The sequence below is a fragment of the Bos grunniens genome, chromosome 25 (genome assembly GCF_055505025.1).
Source record: "Bos grunniens cultivar Pamir isolate PY7600 chromosome 25, Bosgru_T2T1.0, whole genome shotgun sequence".
In the NCBI taxonomy this organism is placed as follows: domain Eukaryota; kingdom Metazoa; phylum Chordata; class Mammalia; order Artiodactyla; family Bovidae; genus Bos; species Bos grunniens.
Window position 1 is genome coordinate 41,378,793 of NC_141189.1, and position 21,779 is coordinate 41,400,571.

Consider the following 21,779-nt stretch of genomic DNA (forward strand, 5'->3'; position numbering starts at 1 on the left):
GGGGACATCTGGAGAAATCGCAACGGTTTTCCCTAGCACTCTCCAGAACAGGGGCATCAGCCTGGTCTTTACCTCCCGGCCCACTTCTGGATTCTGGGCCCTGGTGCTCCTTGGGTCCCAGTCTCCGGTACTGGAGGGGTAGGAGTGGAAAGGTCACAGTAAACTCATTTACCGTCTTTATTGTAAAGAAGTTGCAGTTGGAACATGGGACACTGAAAATACACAATCACGGATTGTTCTTTCAGAAGAGGGAAGGAGAGATCCATATATACAAAAATTGTAAACATGTTCACTTAAATATCCACAAATAATTGGTCTATGCTACAATGTACAGGGTTGTCACTCAACTGCAACTCCTGAGAGAGGCATCTGTAAGAATGAATGTGGCAACCGCATTTGGTATTGACTTAATGTGAAAAGCCAGCTTCGAGCAATGCATGAGTACTCAGCTATGCAGAGGGACCCCCCCCCCACCTCGGGCTGGGCCTTAAAGTGGGGTGCAGTGTGGGGAGCTGGACTAGTCGAGGAGGCCTATGTAAAGGGGTTTGCAGGGAATGGCCGTCTCCAGAGCATGGCGGGCAGGTGGAGCCTCGAGACCTCTCCTTGTGGGGGGCGTGTCCTGCAGGCACCCAGTGTCTGGAGCCTCCCTGGGGCAAGGTCTTACTGAAAGGCTGCGAGAGGGCTGATGCTCAGACCTATAGCCATGTTGTGCTTTCCTGGCCAGAGCTGCCCGCACCCCAGCAGGGGCCTGGGCTGAGGCAGGTAAGGGCTGGAGCTGGGGCCACAGACAGAGGGGCTGCTTGTGGGGAACTACAAGATGAAACCTTTAGACTTGACCACAATCACAACATCCACAGGGCCGGGCTACTCTAGTGCGCCTGTGAGAGGAAACAGGGGCAGCTCCAGGGAGAACAGGGGGCCCCGCAGGGTGAGACACCAGGGCAGAGGGAGGACCACCACTATCCACCGGGACAGGGGGTGGGGAACTGGCCACGCTTGCCGGGCCACGGGGTGAGGGCAGTGTCCCTTCCCCTAGGCACCCCGAGTCCAGGGCAGCCCCCGCACCCGGCTATGGAGGGCAGCTGGACCTCTGACCCCGGAGTGGGCAGGTGAGCCCTAGCTGGCTCACGAGGGGAATGGCTCCCTGCCAGGCTGGTCCATTTGAGGCTGGAGGACACGTGCCCAGGGCCATGATGTTCCCTCCTCAGGACCTCTGGCCCTGAGTTGGGGACTAAAGGGACCAGAGGAACTTGTGGGGCACAGCCCAGGCACCCTGGAGGCCACCTTCTCTTGGCCCCAGATGACCCACAGCATCCACTCCCTGCTGCTGGGCCGGGAGGACCTGAGGGAGGCCCCAGGAGGCCTTGGACCCTGCATGGGTGGGGCAGCCTTTGCGCCTCGTCTGGGCCTGCTGGCCTCTAGTAGGCAGGGACCTGGTACCCTTTGGGACTGGTGTCCAGGGTCTCGGTGAAGGGCGGGCTCTGGTAGGTATCCGTGCCTTCCACACCGCTGCCCACCGGGTAGCCCGGGTAGGTCTGGCCCGCCCCAGCACCCAGCTGCTCGGTGGCAAAGAGCGACATGTCGGTGCCCAGACGGAACCGCTGCAGGGCCTTCACGGTAAGCGCCACCTGAGGGGGAGTCCGGGGTCAGCCAGGGCTGACCCTGTCGGACCTTGCCCGAGCCCCAGCCCCGCCGCCAGCCGGCAGCACTCACCCAGCTGAGGATGGAGAAGAAGCTGAAGGTGATGACGGCGCGCGCCGCGTCCCCCGCCTGCGCTGTGCCCGGCCCGGGCGCCGTGCGCTGCCACTGGTTGGTGAGGAAACAAAAGCCCACGAACCACAGGAAGGACCAGAGGCCTGCGGGACGGCGGACGGGCAGATCGGGGGGCGCTCCATGCAGGCGCCGGGCCCAAACAGGAAGGAGACCCCGCCCCCGGGCCTGTCCCTGCCCACTCGATGAGAACCGCGCCCCTGGCCCCGCCCAACCCCCGCCCACCCGGAAGCTCCGCGGCCAGGGCCCCGCCCACCTGAGAAGCCTAGGTCGAGCAGCACAGCGCGCCGCCGGTCGCGGACGCTGCTGATCTGCTGGAAGCGCACGTCGAGCAGCAGGAAGCAGGAGCAGGCTAGGAAGGCCCCGAGGCCGAGCGCGACTCCGAAGCGGCAGGCGCCCGCGTTGCCGTTGAAGACGCAGCGTAGCTCTGGGCCGCTGTCGGCGTTCACGTAGCCCTCGTTGACTATGGGCCCGAAGACGGCGATGGAGAACACCTGCGGGCGGCGGCGGGAGGCGCTCAGGGCCCTGCGGTACCCCTTAGGTCTCCTAGCCCACCGTGAGCGCCCACGTGCCCCTGAAGCCCAGGATCCATCTCTCGGGGGCGGGGGGCGGTGTCCTCAGGGACCCCTCCCTTAATACCTACCTCAGGTGTAGCAACTATAGACACAGCCTTTAGTGAGGATCTACTGTGCACTGTACTTAAAATGGCTACATGCCTTATTAGCGCATGGAATTCTTCGAAACAACCGCGAAGGTGCCATGGTTCTTATCTGCTTTGTAGATAGGGAGCTCGGGGCTCCAGCAGGTGAAGTGACTTGTCCAGGGGTCACATGGTTGGTAAGAGCCAGGGCTGGCATTCGAGCTGTGTCCTCTGTACCTTGTGGAGCCCGAAGTGTCTCCCATGGCCCACTCCAGAGCGTGGGGACAGGATCTGTGACCCCCAGGCTTGAGTCAGCAGGGTTGGGAGAGTAGATGTGGAGTGGGGAGAGAGGGGGCATGGGGCGCACAGCAGAGGGACAGCTGCACAGAGCTGTCAGCCAGGACCTGAGTGCACCCCGCCTTCAGCATGCCCCAGCTGTGCAGTCTTGTTTCCCAGCATGCCAAATGTAGCAGGCACGACTCATGGGGCGGTTGGGTTAGAAATAATGCCCACCCAGCATCCTGCACTTTGTGGGCACTCCAGTCTGGGATTAATCATCAATACCATCCATAAGTTCTGGGGTTCAGTCAGACCTCAGTGCCCTGTGGCTGGAAGGCAAGGGAGGTGGTGTTAAGTGTTAGTCCCTCAGTCATGTCTGACTCTTTGTAACCCCATGGACTGTAGCCACAGTCCTTTTAAACCAGATGCTGCTCTTGGAGCCCTGGGCAGCCATCTGTTTCTAAAACAAGAAAAGACCTCCAGTTTCAACTTCATTTTTCTCCTTTCCTGCCCCAGCTCCTAGAGACTAAGAGGGAAACCAAAGTGCAAGATACTGACATGTACCCCCCACTGGTCCACCAGTTGAGTCAGAGCTGGAACCAGAACATAGGGTCCCTACTATCTGGTCTAGCCAGAGTCACTCCACCCCCAGGGCCCCTGCCCCACCCTGAGCACCACCCTCCTGGAAGACACGTGAGTAGATGCCAGCACCAGCTGCCAGCAGGTGGGCACAACCCAGAACTTGGCATTCCACCTTCCGTGTCTCCTGCCTGGATGGATGGGAAGGAGGAGCAGGCCACTGGGCCTAGGGTTGCTCCAGTAGGCTAGGCTGCACCAAATCTGCCCCTCCCACCCCACCTCCAGGAAGCCCTCCCAGTGCAGAGCCCCTTCCAGCTGCCCCACGCAGAGGAATCCCGAAGCACCCCCACCCCCAACTCACGGTTGCAAATGGGGGGCCTGGGAAGGGCCAGTTCCCTTCGAAGGAGCCGGGAGGATGTGCGCGCAGGAGAAGCAAGGGGGAGGCTCGGCCAGATTCTCTCGGTTCCGGTAGCCTCTCCTAGTGCTGAGGCTGAGCGCCCAAGCCCTCCGCGAATCCCGTCCCCACCCCTGTGCCCGTTTCCAAGCGTGAACACAGGAAAAACGGAGCGAGGGCTGAGGAAGGGCACTGAGTTAGACCTAAGGAAGAACTGGGAGGTGGGTGCGGCGGGTGGTGACCCCTCAAGGTCCCCGGCTGTCGCCACCGGCCCCTCCCCCGCCGGCAGGTGGGCGCACCCAGCCCGGTGACGTCACCCTAACCTGGGGCCGGCGGGGGAAGGGCCGGCGTGGATGGGGAAGGGGCGAAGGGCAGGGGCGAGGCGCAGGTGATCGGGATGCGGGAGGCGAGGCGAGGTGGGAGGGGGTATCGGGGAGGGGGCTGGGGCCGGCCACTCACCCAGGATGCCACACGCAGTAGGGTCTGGGGCCGCCGCGCGAAGCTCACAGGGTCCAGGGCTGCCCCCGCGCGTCCCGCGCCGAACGAGCCTCCCTCCATGGCCAGCCTGGGCGGGCCGCGCGCCCCCGGGGCCCTCTGTCCGCCTGTCCGTCGGGCCGGCCCCGCCCGAGGCCGCCCGGGGATGCTGCGAGTGCTGATGCTGCCGGTGCGGCCAGTGCTGCCGCCGCCGCCGCCTTTCGGGAGCGCGCGCCCGCTGCGGCGGGGACGCGCGGGGCGGCACCGAGCCCGCGCCCCGACCCTGGTCCGCGGGCGCAGGGCTGGAGCCCTCACCTCCCTCCGCCCCGCCCACTTTCCACCCCCGGTTGGCACCGCAGGACCACCCCACCCGCCAGGATACCACTCCACCCGCCAGTCCCCACCAGGAGGCAAGGTCAAGGGGCCGAGTGCCCCCACCCCAAAAATAGTCCGGAATCAGCAGGGCCCGCAGACACTGGGCTCAGCCTTTGCGGTAGCCACACGGATGGACTGACCGTCGTGACGCTGCTCCTCTGAACAGGGCCCTTTGCTGAGTATATAAGGAGGTAACAAACCCAGGGTTCCAGTGTCTCTCCCCAGCCCTCAGGGAAAGAGAACCCAGCTTCCATGAGTCCCCCTTCTCCTTCAGAAGATTCCAGCCTCCCTAACAGCATGGGGCACTTCTGCCCTCAGGGCACTGCCCAGGCAGGCAGAGCCCAGAGGCCAGCTGGGTGGGAGGTGGGGCGTCTCTGCTCTTATCCTGTGGCTGGATGTGGTCCTGCAGAGGGTGCCCATTGAGCCCCCTCCACACTCCTGGGTCTCCCCAACTGACTTTTGGCAGACAGTTTGGGGCGAAGCATCGGAGATGGGGAGTTTGGCAGAGCGGGTGCCTGGCTCCCTTGCACACCTGCTGGGTTTCTTCCAGAGATCACCCAGCTTGGGGTTGGACAGGGTCCCTTCCTTCATTGTCCTTCCAGGGAGCTGGGCAGGGGCCCAGGTGACGCTTGTTTCTGTCTAGGACATTTGAAGAAAGTCCACATTCCTTGAGCATTGACAGTGCCTGGCGTTCCACCACCCTCTGTGGAGGGGGGGACTCTTTTACCCCCTCTTTCTTCAGATGGTAAATAGCCAGTCCGGGAGTTCCCTGGCAGTCCAGTGGTTAGGACTCGGCACTTTCGCTGCCAGGGCGGGGTTTGATCCCTGGTCCGGGAACTAGTAAGATTGCGTAAGCTACACAACGTGACCGAGTTTTAAAAAAAAAACCAAAACAAACTGGTTTAGTTCCTTGATCACACAAAGTGAAGAGCCAGGATTGAAACCCAGGTCACTACCATGCCAGGACAGATGACGCCAGTTTCTATCCAGGACATTGAGTAAAGGTGTGGCCTGGTTGACTCAATGCTTTGTGCATCCAGTCCCATACCTCTCACCTGTCAGCAATGGTTCCGTCTCACCCATCATTCGTTTCCCCCTTTACTTGATTGGTTACCTCGGTGCCTAAACCTGCTACTTCCTTCCACTCCTGAACCCACTTCCCTCCAGCTGTCACTTCTCCTTTTAGTCCCAGGGGCAATTCAGGCATTGCCATCCTTTTCCCATCCTCCTGGGGACACTCTGACGTCACCCTCTCCTCCTGTTCCTCCTACTTCATGGGCCCTTTCTTGTCTCTTCCTCTTGTTCTTCCTGTGACCTTTGAGCTTAGGAGTCCCCGTGTCTGGTCCTGGGGATCTTCTCCCTGCTCTGTGCTCACTCCCTTGGTCTCCATGCTCACAGCCTGAGCCAGGACTTTCCCTTGAACTTGAGTCCTTCTTGTCTTAGCCTGGAAATCAGTCTGCTGCAAAGTTAGAGTTTTATTGGGAGGTGAAACTTTGAGGAAGCCAGAGTTAGGGAAGAAGGGAAGTGAGGCAGGGAAGAGGGGAGAGCCAACATGGAAGGTGTGTGCTGACCACAGCCCTGCTGGCTCCCAGCACGCAGGTTCCCCTATGCTGGGGGCGTCCATCTGGTGTACCAAAGAATGGTGACTTCTCCACTGGTTACCCCTATTTCATGTCACCTGGCCCCTCCCGGCAGCCCCTGTGGAAGCCAGCACCCCCGTGGGGCCAGTGTGGTGAAGATGCCAAGGAGAGACTGACTGCTAAAGGCTGGCTCTTGCCCAGGAAGGGGCTGAGACACGCTAGGGAGAGGTGACCAGAGCTTTATGCTTTATGACCACAGGGCTGGGGCACAGTGTTGCTGGGGCATTCCAGCTGGGAGCCAAGCCCTGGGAATGGGTGTGGTTGAGAGGATCTGGGAAGGCCCTAAAGCTGGGTCTAGGTCACCCCCAAACCTGTTCCACTGATAGCCTTCTGCATCTCACTGACACACTGGGCAGCTCCCTCCTTCCAGTGGCTTGGGCCAGAAGCCTGTAGTCACCTTGGACTCCACCTTCAGAATGTATCCAGTGATGCTTGCCACCCACCCTAGGGTGAGCTTCCCTCTCAGCTGCTGCGGAGTAGGTGTCCTTCCTCCCTACTCTCAGCCACCTCTGCCACATTCCAGCTGAAGTCACACCTTGCCATCCCTCGGCTCCAGATCCTCCACGATGCATTGTTTGGTCAGAGCTGGGTGTTAGAACCACACCCTTACTGGGGCCTTGAGGACCTTTCATTCAACCTCCCCTCCTCTGATCCATTCTCCCTCAGCTCCAGCAACTCAGCCTCCTGTTCCTGTATATCCTAGCCCACTCTGGCCTTGGAAAGGCCCCCTTCTCCTGGGGAGCCAGAACCCAGATAAGGAAGCAGCAGGCCTGTCCGCTGTTGCAAGTCCCAGCACAAAACACGCTGAGGCCAGGGCTTTGGTCATTTCTCCAGCATTTTATTTTGGTCTCGAGTTCCATGGAACCTGTAAGGCCAGAGGCCAGACCGGAGACGAGCAGCAGAGTTCGACCCATAAGCCTCTTTCCTGACGTGCAAACAGCGCACAGCCTCCGGGGCTACATCCTGCGCTGTCCCTCACTACAAGGTGGGGAGACACTGGCCAGGCCTGAGGGGCGAGACGGTGGTGCCCAGCCAGGCCTGTGGGCTTCCTGTGTGGAGAAGCAGGCAGCGGGGTGGGTGAGCAGGAGGCCAAATCCTGAAGGGAAGGGATGTCCTGGGCTGCCCCTGCCTCCCCTGTCGGCAGCCTCGCGGGCCCGCGGTGAGGAGGCCACCACCGGGGTGCCTGCTATCGGGCTCCTCCACGTCTCCCCCGAACTGCAGAGGGAGAGGGTTCCCAGGGCAGGGTCTGGGGAGCACCCAACGGAGACACCACAGGCTCTGTGTGTGACGGCACTTTAATGAGCCCCGCCCCCTCTGGCCGGGCCTCCCCAGGCTCTGGCCACTGGCTAGTCACAGGAGCCATCTTTCCAGCCATCGCGCCAGCGCTCATCCACCAGTGAGCAGTCGAAGTCCGGCTTGCCCAGCTTGCGGTTCACCTCGTTGTGCAGACGGCAGAGCCACTGGGTGAAGCTCACACGAGTGCGTGTGTCTGGCTGGTCCCTGTATATCCTGCGTGAAGGGGAGCACGTGCAGGAGGGGGCAGGCGGTGCTCCCGGCGTGCCCGCCCCACCATCTCCTGGCCTGCCCAATCCAGAGAGGAGAGCTGGGGCCTAGATCCAGGGGTGCCCTCATGCTCTGAGGAATTCCCAGAAGGGGGCTGACCCTCCAGCCTCAAGTCCCAGTGGACTCTAAGGCCTGCTCCAACACCTACCTAGGGCGCGTGGCAAACCCTGACAAGAGCCCCGGGCAAGACATTAAGACACGAGGTCTCCGCGCTTTACAATCGCGCTTTACAATCTCGTAACAATCAGGAGGCCTCACCCCAGCATCCCTGGCCCCAGGCAGTGTGTGGAGGGGTGGGGCTGGAATAAAGGCCTACCTGAAAACCAGGTCTGCTTCTTTGCACCTGTGGCCCTGCCACACCACCTCAGCAAGAGACCTCGTATAAATGCCCAGGCTCCAAACAGCAAAGGCTACCCTTTCCCCCACAGCCAGCCCAGAAATGCTTATGGCTGCTGAACAACAGTTCTTGAGCTCCCCAAAAAGGCGGCTCTTGGAAGCAAAAGCAGTGAGGTCCCAAGGCCTTGAAACTGAAGGTCCTGCTCCAGAAGCTAGGAACAGTGGAGTCCCTAGAAACCTGCCAGAGTCTTCATCAGTGCTAAGCAAGGGATCTCATGAGAGTAGCCCTCCCAGGGAGGGAGCTCTGTGGCTGCAGAAAGCAGCAGCCCTCAGCAGCAGACCCAGGCCTGGCCTTTGAGGAGAAAGGCAGTGGCTCCAGAATCCCTACGCTGTTGGTTGGTCCCTGCTCTCGGCAACCCGCTGCCACCTCGGCCTCTACTTCTCTAGGCTCCCCTTTATGACATCTGCCAGGGGCCCCAGACCCAGGCTGCACACCCTGCAGACACGACTTACCTTTTCCTTATGTCTTCGGCACATTCTTCACACGGGTAAAACTTGGAAAATAAATGTATGAACTGAGCCATATCCTGCTGCTGCTCTGGGGTGGGCAGGTCGGGGTAGTAGGCAGCCAGGGTGTGGAGGACAGCCCAGCTGTTGCGGCCCAGTTCCTCGCGATCCTGAGGGCAATCCTCCCTAAACTTGCTGTCCCGCTGTGGAAGGAGGCCGACCAAGGGTCAGTTCGGTTTTCCCCGACCAGAAACCTACAAAGCTCCCTGGTGTTTTTTTTCGCCCCATCCGGAGACCCACTGACCGGAGACAGAAGTCCTGGGGCCGATCCAGCCCACACATGGCCAAGAGCCGAAAGGCTGGGCCTACCTTGGGGGCACGGTTAGGAAGCGCCGACCCCCGGGGAGGGGGCGGGCAGCCTGTCCCGGGTGCCCGAGGACAAGGTGTGGGGGCCCCCCTACGCCTGCACCTTCTGCTGCGTGCGCATCCACGACTTGAAGTCCACGCAGGCCCGGCAGGGCCGCCGCGGGGAGAACTCGGAGGCCGGAGGGTCGGACGCCGGCCCCGCGGATGGCGCCCGGGCCGAAGCAGTGGCTTCTCTCCGCCCCGCGCCGCGGCCGCGCGCGTCCGTCACTAGGTCGTCCGTCACCTCGGAGCGCGCGCCGCCGGGCAAGAAGGAGAAGAGGATCCCGGCGCCGAAGCGGCCGCGCTCGCCGGGCGCCGCCATGCCACCCGCGCAGTGCCTGCCGGGCCAGCGGGGCCTCCACACCGGCATCCAGGCCGGCCTCCAGGCCAGCGCGCGCGCCGCCGCCAGGGCGCGGCCGCAGGAGCCGGGCGCGCGCGCCGCGGGCGCGGAGCTGGGCCCGGGGGCGGGGCCCGGCGTGGGGGCGGGGCTGGCAGCCAGGGTCCGCGCCCCCGGAGATGCAGGAGTGCGAGCTGGAGACGCGCCGGAGGCCCGAGCCGCGGTACGCGCGGTTCTCGAGCCCCGAGTCCTAGCCTTGCCCCTGGGCCTCCTTCCACGGCCCGAGCCGGTCTTGTGTCGGCCGTGGCAGTGCTCCCGCTTCCTCCAGTAGAAGATTAGCGTGTTGTGGACGACGCGCCGTGGGCGCGACGCGGCTTCGGGCTGCGGCCTCTTGGACCTCCGTGTTGCGGCCCGCGACGCCCCCATCGCTCCGCTCCGACCGTCTCGCGTGCCTGCGGCTTGGCTCTGTGCCCTCCGCTGGGGGCGCGCCCGGGGCCGGGTGCTTTGCGCCTGGGCAATGCGGGGCGGGGCTGTGAGCGCACAAAGGGCGGTGCGGCTGCGGGTTCGGGGAGTCCGCCTAGGCGATCGGCGCCATGGCAACGGGTGCCCGCCTAGGCTGGGAGGGTCGAGCGTGCAGAGGAGGAGGTGCGTCTCTGGACTCCGGGGAGCCCTGAGCAGCCCCCCTCCTCTCTGCTCAGTCCCACAGCCTACCTGAGGGGTTAAACCCAGGTGGGGCGTGGCCTCAGGGATACCACTGCTTCCCTGTGTACATTCATTCCATATGTACATTAATTGATTCTGCAAATAACCTGTGTAGTGCCTAATCTGTCCTTAGCGCTGCTCTAGGCTCTGGACAGGGCGAGGAGCAAGATTCGTTCCTCCCTAACCTCCTCAGCCCATGGTCTAGTGGTCAAGATGGAAAAAACAAGAGTCACACTAATAAGTGTTTAGGTACAAGCTGTGATGGAGGCTATGAACAGGGTGTGTTAAATCTAGGAGGCCTCCTTGAGGAGTTGACCCTTAGGCAGAGAGGCCTGAAGAATGAGAAATCAGCTGAGGAGAGTAGTCAGAGCCAACGGAGGAGGGAGGAGGAGCTTGACTTCCTGCTTGGGCAGAAAGGCCAGTGTGGGACAGGACCTGGGAAGGGTGGTGTGGGCAGAGGTCCTGAGGTGGCCAGGGGCCCACTGAGGATACCATCAACTGACCCAGGAGCTGGGGATGTATGCTCAGGACCCTGGGACGGTGCTGGGAAGTTTGATCCCATTTCGGTTTTGCATAGATTCCTCTGGAGAGTGTATTTCACGGCAGCAAGAGAGGACCACAGGCTTTGTTGGGGGAGCATGGAGCTGTTGTAGTGGTCCAGGTGAGAAGTGAGGGAGGGGATGTGGAGAGTGTTGAGAGGATCTCGGTTGCTGGGGGTGGGGAACATGGGACTGTCAGCAGTGTAGGGAGGGGCCGCAGCATCCTTCTAGGTCCCTGGCTGTGAGCAGACTGGCCCTTCTTCAACATCTCTGTCTTCCAAGGGAGCAGGAGCCATCCCACTTTGTACCCTACCAGGCCAGCGACCCCCACTGAGATTGGCAAGAATTATGACAGCTGGACTGAAGGCACTTTGTAAAAATTAGGCCTGTGTCCACAGGTGTTCATTGCCTGGGCCAAGACCAGGGGAGGTTTGAAGGCTTCAGAGAGTGCCTCTGGCAGGACAGATGCACAAAGGCCTTTTGTCAGGCCTGGGTGGCTTCCTGACCCTTCCCTCCCTCCAGGGCTTGGGTGGAGGGGCTGGGACTGAGGCCCTCCGGCCAGAGTGTGATTGAGGGAGCAGGGGAAGGGCCATCAGAGTGCCGCAGGCTGGCTGCCCCTCCCAGCTCTCAGAGCTGTGGGCTGGGGAAGGAAGAACCCCCATGCGCCAGGTTTGGATGGGCTCTCGTCTCCCCTGTAAGGCGGTGGTCCTGAGACATGGGCCCCTGGGCGCAGCGTCTGTCTGGGGATTCTAGGGCCTTCCCTTCACCGCCCCAGCTAGTTGGGGGAGGGTCACTCCTGACCTCAGAGGTTCTGTCTGCAGCACACTGATAAATCATGAATTCAGAGGTGATTCTTGGAACAGTCCTAGTCATTCCCAATTCCACCTCGCCATTCCCAATGCTAGTGACTACAGATGAACCCTCTTCATCCTGCCGCAAGCCCCTCCACCACAGTGGGACCTGTGGGGTGAGCCTGTGAGGTCTGCCTCTCCCCAGATGATGAAGAAACCCTGACAATATCTGATTAACACAAATTTCCTCCTCTGCCATTTGGGGACATTAAGAGACCTTTCCTCCAATGTGAGGATTAAGCCAAACAAAGCACTTAGAGCCTTTAATATTTTCCTGGTGACGACTGCAGTCAGCTCAGGGACAGAGCCAGGGGCACACCTGGCCACTGGGCGGCTCTGCCCAGCCTGGGCACCAGCAGGGCGTGGCGAGCCAGGAGGGGCAGCCTGCTGGTGCTCTAATGGCCCTGCCTTCCCCTCCTCCCCCCACGCTCACACTCTGGCAGGAGCCCCTCCACCGTCACTGCTTCCCCTCCTACCTGGGGAGCCCCATGCCCCTGCCTACCCAGGTGAGGGGCACGGCGAGGAAGTGGGGAAGGCCCGTCAAGTGCAGGGGAGTGCAGCCAGGACTGGGGCGCTGCTGGGGAATTCCAGCCTTCTGGGTGCCCAAGGCCTCCCCTCCTCCCTATATGGGCAGGGAGGTAGTGGGACCTGGGGTCACGCCCAGCAGACTCCCAGAAGTCCCTCACGGAGATCTGGGGAGGTCACCAGGATGGAGGGAGCCCGGCACCCGGTGTGTGTGAGCGGGGCAGCTCTGGTGCAGACAGAGAGGTTCCAGGTAGGAGCCCGTGGGACCCCTGCCAGCCCTAGAGGAGGTGGGGGAGCTCCTGGCCCAGTGCCTCCAAGACACTCCCAACCTTCCCCCAGCAGATGTTCACCTTCTCTGTGTGCTGGTCGGACGACAGCGACAGCTTCATACGCAGAAGCTGGGAGGACTTCAGGAGACTCCACGTGAGTGAACCTGGTCACCCAACTTCCCCTAGCAACCTGACCCACGAGAGACCACCCACGCCCTGCCCTCGTGCCCACTCGGGCTTTCAGCCAAGGGACCCCTGCCTGCCCTCCCAGGGGAAACTAGTGGGCCTTCAGAGACCAGTGATGACTCTTCTTGCTCTCAGAAAACCCTCAAGGAGACCTTCCCGGTGGAGGCGGGCCTGCTGCGGAGATCTGATCGAGTTCTCCCCAAGCTCCCAGGTCAGGCCAGCAGGGATCCAGGAGGGTGGGGCGGCAGCAGTGGGACGTGAGGAGCCCGGGCGGGGCTCCCACAGCTGCCCCGTCCTGCCCGCAGCCGATGCACCCTGGCTGGTGCACCGAAGCCGCACGGGCCGAGGCCTGGCCCGCCTGCAGCTGCTGGAGGCCTACCTGAGGGCACTGCTGGCGGCCGGGGAGCGTGTGTCCCGCAGCCTGGAGCTCACTGGCTTCTTCACACCACAACCTCTGGACCTGGAGCCTATGCTGCCACCTGGCAGGTGCCTGCCCGGAGGACGGGGGAGGCGTGGTGGGGAAGGGCCCACAGGCGGGTTGGCTTGGAGGCCTGATGGGCCTGTGGGAGACACCTGACACCTCTCCCTTGCATCCTGGGCCCTCACCAGCCTGGTGATCCTGCCCACCCCGCAAGAGCCCTCGCCAGGCCCCTCAGGCAGCCCTGCGGTCCGCACCCTGGAGGCCCAGAGCCTGCACTGCCTGCAGACCTTCAGCACCCAGGACACGCGGGGCCAGCCCTTCCACGCTCAGGCCCAGGAGGCCCTGGATGTGCTGCTACGACACCCCTCAGGTGGGCTGACGCCCCGCAGGTGGGCTGGCGCCTGTTGCAGGGACACACCCTCCTGCCCCTGGGATCCCAGCGGGCTGCAGGAGCTGAAGCCCCCCGCCCATCCCCCTCTCGGGCATAGGCTGGTGGCTGGTGACGAACGAGGACCAGCAGACGGCGTGGTTTCCAGCTCCCTACCTGGAAGAGGCGGCCCCACACCAGGGACAGGATGGGGGACAGCTCCTGGGGATAAGCGGTGAGACTGACCCTCCTCCCCACACCCGTGCCGTCACGGGGCAGCGTCCAGCGCGTGCCGGGGGAGGGAGGCCATGAGATGGCGGGGGCGACGGTGGCCCTGCAGTGTGTGCTTGGCCCCAGAGCGAGCCAGAGCCCACTGGGCTCTAGAAGGGGTCTCTGGTATTAAGAGAGAGCTCTGAAGCCCCATGGTGACCACCCAGCGTCTACCCCCAGGGCCCCAGTTCTGTGCTGTCCGCGCCTATGAGAGCAGCCGGGCTGATGAGCTGTCCGTGCCCACAGGGGCACGCGTGCATGTGCTGGAAGCCTCCGACCGAGGCTGGTGGCTGTGCAGGTGTGTGGGCTGGGGCTCTGGCAGCTGGTCTGGTGCGGAGGGGGTGGGGTGGGTGGGACCCAGAGCCAACCAAACTCGCGTCCTACAGGTTCCAAGGCCGCACTGGTCTTCTCCCAGCTGTGATGCTGCAGCGTGATGGGCTGGGCACCCTCCTCAGCGGGCCATGGCTCCACCGCGGGGCTGATGGTGCAGAGGGCAGGGAGGGCAAGGCCCACAGCTCCCCCAGGTCCCCCCAGGCCGCAATGCTTCCGCCTCCTGTGCCTGCCCGGCCGCCTCTGAGCGTCATTCAGAGCCGCTGCTGCACCATCACCCGTAAGGCACTGCAGCAGGGAGCCCCCTGAGAGAGCGTGGCCCATCGTGGAGGGCGGTGCTGTGCACCCCAGACCCCAGGGACCACCCGAGGCTCCAGAGCCCAGGGATGACAGCTAGCAGCTGCCTCGGCCTCAGGGCCGTGGGAGGAGCGGTGGAGGTGGGGCTTGCTGGGCTGCGTGCCCCTGGTGTGCCCTGAGTAAAGCTCTCCTGACTGACAGAGCCATGTCTGTGCTGAAGGGCAGGTCTGGGGGTGGGCCAGCTGTGGCCCAGGACCAGGGGGTGAGATGAAGTCAAGACGGACACAGGGAGCCAAGACAGCAGAGTCTGTGTTTCCCTGTGTTTCACAGGGCCGCGGGGGCCGTGGGGAGGGCGGGCAGCTTCATGTTGTGCCACAGGAAGTCCAGGAAGGTGGCTGCCTGCAGCATCCGGCTGAGCCGCTGGAAGTGCCGCTCTGGGGGAGGACCGCAGGCTGTCAGGGGCGGCCGAGTGTGGCGGACGGCCCTGCCCGCCCCCCGGCCGGCCCACTCACCGGTGTAGGGCAGCAGGCCCTCGAGGGAGGCCCGCACACCATCATAGGTCAGCAGCTCGTCCGGGGCCTCATGCCGCAGCAGCACACCCAGCACGGCCTGGGCCTCGTGGCAGTGCCGCGAGTTGGTGTTCCATGTGACGCAGAAGCGCAGCAAAGCCTCTGTGGGCGACAGCACAGTCACACCTGCCCCCGCACCCCCAGCCTCACGCGGCCCCATCCGGCCTGACCTGCCCACCCCAGACCTTTCTGGTCGCGCCGCAGTTGGAGCACCGTGGTTTCCAGCTTCTCGCAGGACTCGGGGTCCCTTCGGATGGCTGCTGGTGGAGAAGAGGTTGAGCCATAGGGAAGGGGCAGCACAGATCCCGAGAGACCCGCCCCGTGCAGCCCGAGGCAGCACTGACCCTGGATGACGGTCAGCACAGTGTGGGGCCGGTCCAGGGAGATGGCCAGGCCCAGCGCCCGCAGGTAGCGCTTCTCATGGAGCAGGTTGTCGAGCTCTTGCTGCCTGGAGGGCAAGGAGGGGACAGGGCACAGGGCCCCTGGGGGACCCGGCCAGGCAAGCAGGGTGGCTGCTCCAGAGAGGAGGGACCAGCGCACCGACTCCGAGCTGGGGGGCGGGGAGACCCCACTTACTTGACCACCTGCTCGTCTCTCTTGGCCTGCTCCTCGGCCTGCTCCGCCTCGGTCACGTCCTGGGGTCAGACCGGGGTCACATTGGGCTCAGACTGGCCCCCACGCTGCCCTGCCCACTGTGATGCCCTCCCTGGCCCACACACCTTCCAGAGGACGACGCGGGAGTCACTGGCACCGGTGAGGGCGCGGTCGTCCAGCCGGCTACAGTGCAGCCCCCAGACCTTGTCCTCGTGAGCGTCCAGCGTCCGCACGCACTCGTTGTTCTTGATGGTCCAGAGCTTCAGGAGCCCGTCAGAGCCACTGGGGTGGGGGTGGGGAGGGGTTCAGCCTGGGCCCACCCGGCGCACCCCGGCCCTGCCCACCCCCTACTCACCTGGACAGCAGCTGCGTGCCGCGGCTTACAAAGGCCACCTTCAGCACAGAAGCATCATGCCCCTCGAAAGTCTGTGGGGGGGTGGGGGGTGAGGCGTCGGGTGGGGGGCCGGGTCTGGGATGGAGGGGGTGCCAGGCCTGGGCCAGGGGCGGCTCACCTTGAGGCAGCTGAAGTCCTGCAGGGCCCAGAGCTTGATGGTGCCATCGGCCGAGGCCGTGGCCAGCACCTGGTCCATGGGCGAGAACTGGACGCACCAGAGGCCGCGCCGGTGGCCCGAGAAGGTGCCCAGCAGCTGGCACTGTGGCAGGGCCCAGAGTTTGGCCGTACGGTCCTGTGAGCCCGTGGCCAGCAGCTTGTCATTGGGGGCGACAGCCACACTATTGATGTCCTGGTGGCAAGAGCAGGCAGCTGCTCAGAGCCCCGTCCTGGCGAGGGCCTGGCCATGACCCCACCCGGGCGCTGCGTGCGGTCACCTTGTCGTGGCAGCGCTGCGTGGCCTGGGCCTGCAGGAGGACCGGGCCGCCCTCGTGGCCTGTGCCCTTGGACAGCAGGGCTTCAGGGAGGGGCCAGAGCTTCACAGTGCAGTCCTGGCTGCCCGTCACCAGGAACGTCTCCTTCAGCCTGCGGCCGGATTTAGGGGAAGGGAGACACCTGCTGAGCCCTGGCCAGCCCTGCCGGCAGAGCCCCACCGCTCAGGCCTGCCAGACCTCAGGAGACCGGGAAGCCTGCCCCACGACTGGAACTGCTATGTGCCCCCCACCCCGGCACCCCTGGTGACTCAGTCCAACAGTGGGACCCCTCCCCCGGGCATCGCTCAGTGTCCTTTTACCCACCAACCTCAAGGCTACTTCTAAGGAACCGCAGTCCCTTGGGGTACCCTGCCCCAGCCTCTGTTCCACACCCCTGGGCTGGAGACTCGGAGAGCAAGGTGAGAGCCGCCTCTGCCTCTGTGACACCCCCGGCCCTGACCACTACCTGGAGCAGCAGATGGTGCCCACGCTGTGTGTGTGCCCAGAGCCCTGAGCCACACAAGCCACCTCACCGGCCTTGTTCATCCTCCAGACGCGGATGCTCTGATCCTGGGGATCCGAAGGGTGAGGGGAGGCTGGGCAGGGCTTCCCCACCAGTCCCTGCCCCTCAGTTCCTTTGGTGTCTCACCTTGGCACAGCTAGCAAAGAGCCGCCCCTTCCGGAACACGTCTAGGGCCAGGACGATGTCTGGAAGAAAGTGGAGTGGCCGTAGCTAGAGATCAGCTGAGGTCAGGCCAGGCACTCCATCCGGGTAAGGGCCTAGGGCCTGGTTCCTGCCCTCACCTGTGTGGCCGTGGAGAATCTGGCAGGCTGAGGTCTGTAGATCAAACACCTTCAGGCAGGGGCTGTTAGACGCCACGACAACGTGGGAGTCCTCAGGCCCAAGGAACCGGACATCCAGCACCTCCTCGCTGTAGCCGGCGAACTGTGGGGCAGGAGGGACATGGGGCAGGCTGGGTGAGCGGGGTGGGGGTGTTGGCACCAGGGCGGGGCCTAGCAGGGGCAGTGCACGCGCACCTGTTTCCGCAGCTGCAGGGAGCGCGCGTCGTAGAGCAGCAGGTTGTGGTCGGCAGTGACGCTGAGGAGCAGGCCGGTGGGGTGGGCCAGGGTGCAGTGGGTCAGCTCCCGCCCAGGGCCGGGCAGCCGCTGCTGTGCGTGGACACACCGCCCAGAGGCCGCCTCCCACACGCGCAGCACACCTGTGCGGGGACAAGGCCACTGGGACTCAGGGTCCGCCGGCCCCCACCCCCTCCCGCCCGTGCCCAGCCCACGCACCTTGGTCGCCGGCCGTCAGGAAGTGCAGGCCCGCGGACTTCACACCCAGCTCCGGTGCCGGCTCCTCCGGCAGCAGCACCGCGGCCTCCACGCTCTGAGGGCAAGCGGGTCAGGGGTGGAGGCCCCAGCCCCGCCGCCCCTCCCCTCCCACTGCCCTCACTGGCCCTGGCGCCCCCACCTCAAACACTGGCACGGTCCTTGTGGCCTGGAGGCTCCGCAGGTCCCAGATGACACAGATCTTGTCCCGGCCCGAGCTGGGGGGACACCCACCTCAGTGCCCAGGCCGCGGCTGTGGCCCTCCCTTCCCTGCCAAGGCCGGGGCGCTGGGCTCTGACCTGAGCATGGTGTGGCCATCGGCGCTGAAGGTCAGAGACGTGACAGCACTGTAGTGGGCAGTCAGCACGGCCAGGCACGACCGCTCCTGCAGCGACCACACGCGGATGCTGGTGTCTGCGGCCGAGGAGAAGAGCAGAAGGCGAGCGGGGTCCGGGTGGAAGGCCACCAGGCTGCAGGCAGGCGGGGCGGAGCTGTGAGCTGTGTCGCCCTGGCAGTGACGCCCCCCGCCCCCGCCCCCCACCGCCCTGACTCACTGCACAACGCCCGGCGAGCCCCGAAAGTGGTGTGTCCCATAGCACCGCACGACGTCCCAGATGCGCACGGCCCCATCACAGCCGCCTGTGGGAGTGGATCCGAGGTGGGGGCGCTGTGGGCCCAAAGATCCCCGCCTGGCTCGCCGCTCCCAACCCAGCCGGGGTCCTACCTGTGGCTAGCAGTGTGGAGGTGGGGTCGAAGGCCATGGTGGCCACAGGGGCTGTGTGTATCGCCTTCCACAGGCGGGTGACACTGCCCTCTTGCCAGGCCCACTGAGCCAGCAGCAGGGCCCGGCTGGCTGTCACCAGCACCTAGGGGAGGACGCAGTTCAGCTGGGGCACGGGTGTACATGCCATCCTCACCCACTCAGTCTGGGTGGGAGGTACCGGAGCCCGCCTCCAGTCCTGATCGCACATACCTTGTCGTCGGGGCTGAGGTCAAAGGCAGTGATGTCCTCCTGGTCCTCCTAGGGGTGAGAGTGGGTGCGCAGGGCACCATGAGAACAGGCCGCCGTCCACACCAGGCCCTCGCCCTGACCCTCCCCGCCCTCACCTGCTCCAGGCTCCGCAGCACGGCCCCCGAGGCCACATCCAAGACGTTGACTCTGGCGCCACAGACACAGAAGAGGTGCTGTCCAGTCTGGTCCAGCTGGGGGCAAAGGGGTCTCAGCCAAGGGAACACCCTGCAGCTCCAGGCTGCCTCATCACCCTGCCAACCCCCCCGCCCTACCCCAGGGCCAGTACCTGCACCTTCCCGCCCTTGTAGAAAGGCTCGATTTTGCGCTCAACAGCATAGCTGGAGGGAAGACAGGGCAAGAGAGTGAACCACCACCCCGTGGTCCCCGGTGCCCAGCCCTGTGCTAGGTGCTCTCCCAGAGGTCAACCCAATAGGGCCCAACCCTTGAGGAGCTTCTGGGAGGGCTGGGATTCTGGTATGTGTGTGTGCACACGCGTGCAGGGTGGGGTGATGAGCTCGTCTGTTACCTTCTTTACCACTCTCAACCATATTTGGAGGTGGGTATTAGTACCCCCTTGTTATAGAAGATTTGGGACCCTGAGCGGGTCAGTGATCCACATGGGCCCAGGGAAGCAAAGGCAGTCCAAATCCCAGAGACTCCAGGGTGCCTAGCAAGCCAGGCCTTGGACGCCCTCTGCTGGCCATAGGAGGCCAGGCCTGGGTACCAGCCCATAGCAACATCCTCTTCAAACATCCTTATCCTTGAGGTCCAACTCCAGCCTGCCCCTCCTCAACCCCAGTTCCTTCCTCCACCCCACTCTCCAGGCAGATTATCCTCACCCCCCACCTCGGCTACTTCCTTGCTGGTCCAGGCCACGGCACTCTCCTCTCTGGGGAGCTGCTATAGCCTCTTCACCACTCTCTCAAAGCTTGCTCCCAGAGAGGCGTTTTAGAACACAACTCGTTTGTGTTGTCCCCTGCCCTGAAACCCTCTCCTCTCCTTACATATTCCCAAGAACCTGCCATGAGGGGTCTCTTCTGATCCTTTGTGTTCACACAGGCTGTTCCCTATTCCCAGCCTGGGCCTCTCTGAATTTCCAAGGTGCCTGGCTAACCCCACTAAAGGAAGCCTGATGGCCAAGAGGAAGCTGGAGGCCCCCTGAGCCCGCTCGACCATCCAACAGAGGCAGTCTTGGCATCAGGGCTTCCCCTTGCTAGTGCTTGTCACAGCTACTGATGGAAATGATCTGCTTGGTAGGTTTACCCCCATCAAACTCTGCTCCTGCGCGTTACACTGAGTCTGTCTGGACCCGGGAACACAGCACTTAGACATTCAACATCAAGTTGGGGATTGCATAAGCCCGGGATTCAGGGACTCCTGGCCACGGAGGTCTAGCTCATGTCCTGACCTCTCTTCCCAGTCCTTGGAGAAGAGAGCATGTGAAAGCTCCCCAGGCCGCCTGGCCCACAGGTGGCTCTTCTGCCGTCGTCTAGGCGGTGGGGACTCCCACCGTCTAGGACCGGCCTCGACCCTTCCTCTCGCTTTGGGATCTCTTGTCCCCACCCCCGACCGAAACTGCTTCAACTTTAGGTCGCGGAAGCTAGCTGCACCCGGCCAGGCTCCAGGGCCTGCCCTCCGAAAGCTGAGCGCTGTCAGTGCCTGCTCTGCCACCTGATGCCGCAGCCGCGACGCCGCCGCCCGCCTGTTAGGACCCAGCCCCGTCAGTACCTCATCCCTCCCCAAACCGATGCGTGTGGGACCCACGCCGGCGCCTTCGCTACTGCGGCTGCGAACCCGGCTCCCTCCCTCGGCGGCGCCCCCAGCCCCAGCGGCGGGTTCGCCCCCAGCCCCAGCGCCCCAGCTTACTTGGACTTGAAGCGGCCCACTCCGGCCGCCACCTCAGCCATGTCGCCGGTGCCACCGCGTGAGGGAGACCCGGGAGCCATTCCGCACCTTGGGCTCGCAGAGATGGCGTCACCGCCCACTACTACTGTGACGTCATCGGCGCTGCGACCTCGGCGACATCTTTGCTGTGGGCAGAGGCGCGGCGTCAGCAAGCGGAAGATGGCAGAGGCGTTTCCGGCCTGGCGGGTGGGGCATAGAGTAACTTGGGAGTGGCAGGGGCGGGAGGCCTGAACTCGGAGGGTGCTGGAGTCTCCAGCCGCCTGTCTTTTAAATGGAAATTTGAAAAGGTTTTCGTAGGAACTGGTTATTGAAGTAATCCCAAAACTCCTGCCCCCTTGGCATTCTGGGGTTTGGGTTAAGCGCGGTGGGTTAGCAGAGCCCTGAACCGGGCTCCGCCTTAGCGTATGGTATGAGAAATACCGCAGGGAACTACTTCAGTTTAGTCGCTCTGTCCAGTCCGACTCTTTGCGACCCCATGGACTGCTTCCCTGTCTATCACCAACTCCCGGAGTTTGCTCAGACTCATGTGCATCGAGTCGGTGATGCCATCCAACCATCTCATCCTCTGTCGTCCCCTTCTCCTCCTGGTAGTAAATCGGGCGATTTCGGAGACGTTCGAATATTGATTGAGCACGTTCTCTGTTCTAGGCACTTGAGAGACACCAGAGAAGATGCCGTGCTAGTGAAGTGAGGGCTGGGCAGAGGAAGGGCCTGGAATAATCTTGTTAAGTGGTTGCTGCTGCTGCTGCTGCTAAGTCGCTTCAGTCGTGTCCGACTCTGTGCGACCCCACAGACGGCAGCCCACCAGGCTCCCCCGTCCCTGGGATTCTCCAGGCAAGGACACTGGAGTGGGTTAGTGTCCTGGAAAGAATGTAGCAGGGTGAGGATGGAGTGGAGTGCAGGGGGCGCAGCTTTAAACTGGGCGATGAAGGAGGCTTCCTTGTAAAGGTGAACCGGGCGAGCAAAGCCGAAGGTTGGTGAAACAGGGAGCTCTCTGATTATCTCGGGGAACAATGCTTCAGACTGAGGAACAGGCAGTGCAGAAGCCTGGCATTTAGGAGAAACAAGCCGGTGTGGCTGCAGGGAGTGAGTAGGAAGGAGAATATAGGGCAGAAACAAGATAAGGAGGGATCCTCGGGAATCACTGTGAGCAGTTGGCTTGTACTTTGACTTCAGGGGTTTGAGCTGTTTGTGCTACTGGCTGCGAAGCCAGGAAACAGATTGGAAGAAGGTAACTGGGAAGGAGGACTGGGAAAGGATGGTCAGGGAGAACCTCTGCAGAGGAGACAATCGAGTGAGAAAAAAACAGGCAGAGAGCTGAGGGGAAAAGTCAGTGTGAGGAACTGGTGGGAAAGAACTTGGAGAAGTCCAGGGGAAAAGCTAAGGTGCCTCTTTCCCCTGAGAGGAGTAGTTCCTGGAGGAGGCGGGGTGAGGTCCGCAAGCACAG

General features: G+C 63.2%; 4 protein-coding genes and 1 long non-coding RNA gene across 12 annotated transcripts; 2 read left to right on the forward strand and 3 right to left on the reverse strand.

Annotated features, from left to right (window-relative positions):
• Positions 1-163: 163 nt before the first annotated feature.
• On the reverse strand, positions 164-4,455 carry SYNGR3 (synaptogyrin 3). 4 transcript variants are annotated; one of them, XM_086376354.1, is made up of 5 exons: positions 4,122-4,455; positions 3,630-3,876; positions 2,027-2,264; positions 1,714-1,856; positions 164-1,628 (listed from the first exon to the last, which is right to left on the reverse strand). In XM_086376354.1, exons 1-5 carry the CDS (start codon positions 4,218-4,220, stop codon positions 1,126-1,128), a joined length of 1,230 nt encoding a protein of 409 aa, XP_086232480.1. In that variant the 5' UTR covers positions 4,221-4,455; the 3' UTR covers positions 164-1,125. The 4 variants fall into 4 exon arrangements, with proteins under 4 accessions (XP_086232480.1, XP_086232481.1, XP_086232483.1 ...); XM_086376355.1 differs by lacking the exon at positions 3,630-3,876 and having other exon boundaries at positions 4,122-4,375; XM_086376357.1 differs by lacking the exons at positions 164-1,628; positions 1,714-1,856; positions 2,027-2,264 and adding an exon at positions 2,487-3,018 and having other exon boundaries at positions 4,122-4,362.
• A 2,513-nt stretch (positions 4,456-6,968) lies between these two features.
• GFER (growth factor, augmenter of liver regeneration) lies at positions 6,969-9,813 on the reverse strand. The gene is made up of 3 exons (XM_086376299.1): positions 9,027-9,813; positions 8,564-8,760; positions 6,969-7,660 (listed from the first exon to the last, which is right to left on the reverse strand). The coding sequence occupies exons 1-3, from the start codon at positions 9,723-9,725 to the stop codon at positions 7,498-7,500; spliced, it is 1,059 nt and encodes a 352-aa protein (XP_086232425.1). The 5' UTR covers positions 9,726-9,813; the 3' UTR covers positions 6,969-7,497.
• A 710-nt stretch (positions 9,814-10,523) lies between these two features.
• NOXO1 (NADPH oxidase organizer 1) lies at positions 10,524-14,256 on the forward strand. Of its 4 annotated transcripts, none has more exons than XM_086376334.1 (8): positions 10,524-10,662; positions 12,259-12,339; positions 12,507-12,582; positions 12,677-12,857; positions 12,981-13,162; positions 13,281-13,394; positions 13,610-13,727; positions 13,816-14,256. In XM_086376334.1, exons 2-8 carry the CDS (start codon positions 12,259-12,261, stop codon positions 14,066-14,068), a joined length of 1,005 nt encoding a protein of 334 aa, XP_086232460.1. In that variant the 5' UTR covers positions 10,524-10,662; the 3' UTR covers positions 14,069-14,256. The 4 variants fall into 4 exon arrangements, with proteins under 4 accessions (XP_086232460.1, XP_086232461.1, XP_086232458.1 ...); XM_086376335.1 differs by having other exon boundaries at positions 10,548-10,662; positions 12,256-12,339; XM_086376332.1 differs by having other exon boundaries at positions 10,579-12,166.
• Positions 14,257-14,347: 91 nt separating this feature from the next.
• On the reverse strand, positions 14,348-20,403 carry TBL3 (transducin beta like 3). 2 transcript variants are annotated; one of them, XM_086376237.1, is made up of 22 exons: positions 20,294-20,403; positions 18,714-18,765; positions 18,523-18,618; positions 18,389-18,436; positions 18,140-18,281; positions 17,970-18,054; positions 17,715-17,885; positions 17,558-17,633; positions 17,380-17,473; positions 17,122-17,303; positions 16,888-17,029; positions 16,733-16,791; positions 16,550-16,653; positions 16,048-16,195; positions 15,732-15,962; positions 15,575-15,645; positions 15,345-15,501; positions 15,202-15,260; positions 14,970-15,073; positions 14,811-14,882; positions 14,569-14,727; positions 14,348-14,490 (listed from the first exon to the last, which is right to left on the reverse strand). In XM_086376237.1, the coding sequence occupies exons 1-22, from the start codon at positions 20,371-20,373 to the stop codon at positions 14,381-14,383; spliced, it is 2,442 nt and encodes an 813-aa protein (XP_086232363.1). In that variant the 5' UTR covers positions 20,374-20,403; the 3' UTR covers positions 14,348-14,380. The 2 variants fall into 2 exon arrangements, with proteins under 2 accessions (XP_086232363.1, XP_086232362.1); XM_086376236.1 differs by having other exon boundaries at positions 14,811-14,885.
• Positions 19,432-20,622, forward strand: LOC147345654 (uncharacterized). Its single transcript, XR_015154901.1, has 2 exons — positions 19,432-19,680; positions 20,018-20,622. It is a non-coding gene; the product is annotated as an uncharacterized LOC147345654 (long non-coding RNA).
• The last annotated feature ends 1,157 nt before the right edge of the window (positions 20,623-21,779 follow it).

Coding starts and splice junctions, on each gene's coding strand:
- NOXO1 (XM_086376333.1), top strand. CDS start 12,101: ATGGAGGGAGCCCGGCACCCGGTGTGTGTGAGCGGGGCAGCTCTGGTG. Junction 12,340..12,506: donor AGGACTTCAGGAGACTCCAC/GTGAGTGAACCT, acceptor TCTTGCTCTCAG/AAAACCCTCAAGGAGACCTT. Junction 13,728..13,815: donor CGAGGCTGGTGGCTGTGCAG/GTGTGTGGGCTG, acceptor CGCGTCCTACAG/GTTCCAAGGCCGCACTGGTC.
- TBL3 (XM_086376236.1), bottom strand. CDS start 20,373: ATGGCTCCCGGGTCTCCCTCACGCGGTGGCACCGGCGACATGGCTGAG. Junction 16,792..16,887: donor GATTCTCCACGGCCACACAG/GTGAGGGCAGGA, acceptor ACTTTCTTCCAG/ACATCGTCCTGGCCCTAGAC. Junction 14,491..14,568: donor GGGCCTGCTGCCCTACACCG/GTGAGTGGGCCG, acceptor GTCCTCCCCCAG/AGCGGCACTTCCAGCGGCTC.
- GFER (XM_086376299.1), bottom strand. CDS start 9,725: ATGGGGGCGTCGCGGGCCGCAACACGGAGGTCCAAGAGGCCGCAGCCC. Junction 8,761..9,026: donor GGATGCGCACGCAGCAGAAG/GTGCAGGCGTAG, acceptor CTCCTTCCACAG/CGGGACAGCAAGTTTAGGGA. Junction 7,661..8,563: donor GCCGAAGACATAAGGAAAAG/GTAAGTCGTGTC, acceptor CCCTTCACGCAG/GATATACAGGGACCAGCCAG.
- SYNGR3 (XM_086376354.1), bottom strand. CDS start 4,220: ATGGAGGGAGGCTCGTTCGGCGCGGGACGCGCGGGGGCAGCCCTGGAC. Junction 3,877..4,121: donor TACTGCGTGTGGCATCCTGG/GTGAGTGGCCGG, acceptor CCCACCTCCCAG/TTCTTCCTTAGGTCTAACTC. Junction 1,857..2,026: donor GCTCGACCTAGGCTTCTCAG/GTGGGCGGGGCC, acceptor GCCGTCCCGCAG/GCCTCTGGTCCTTCCTGTGG.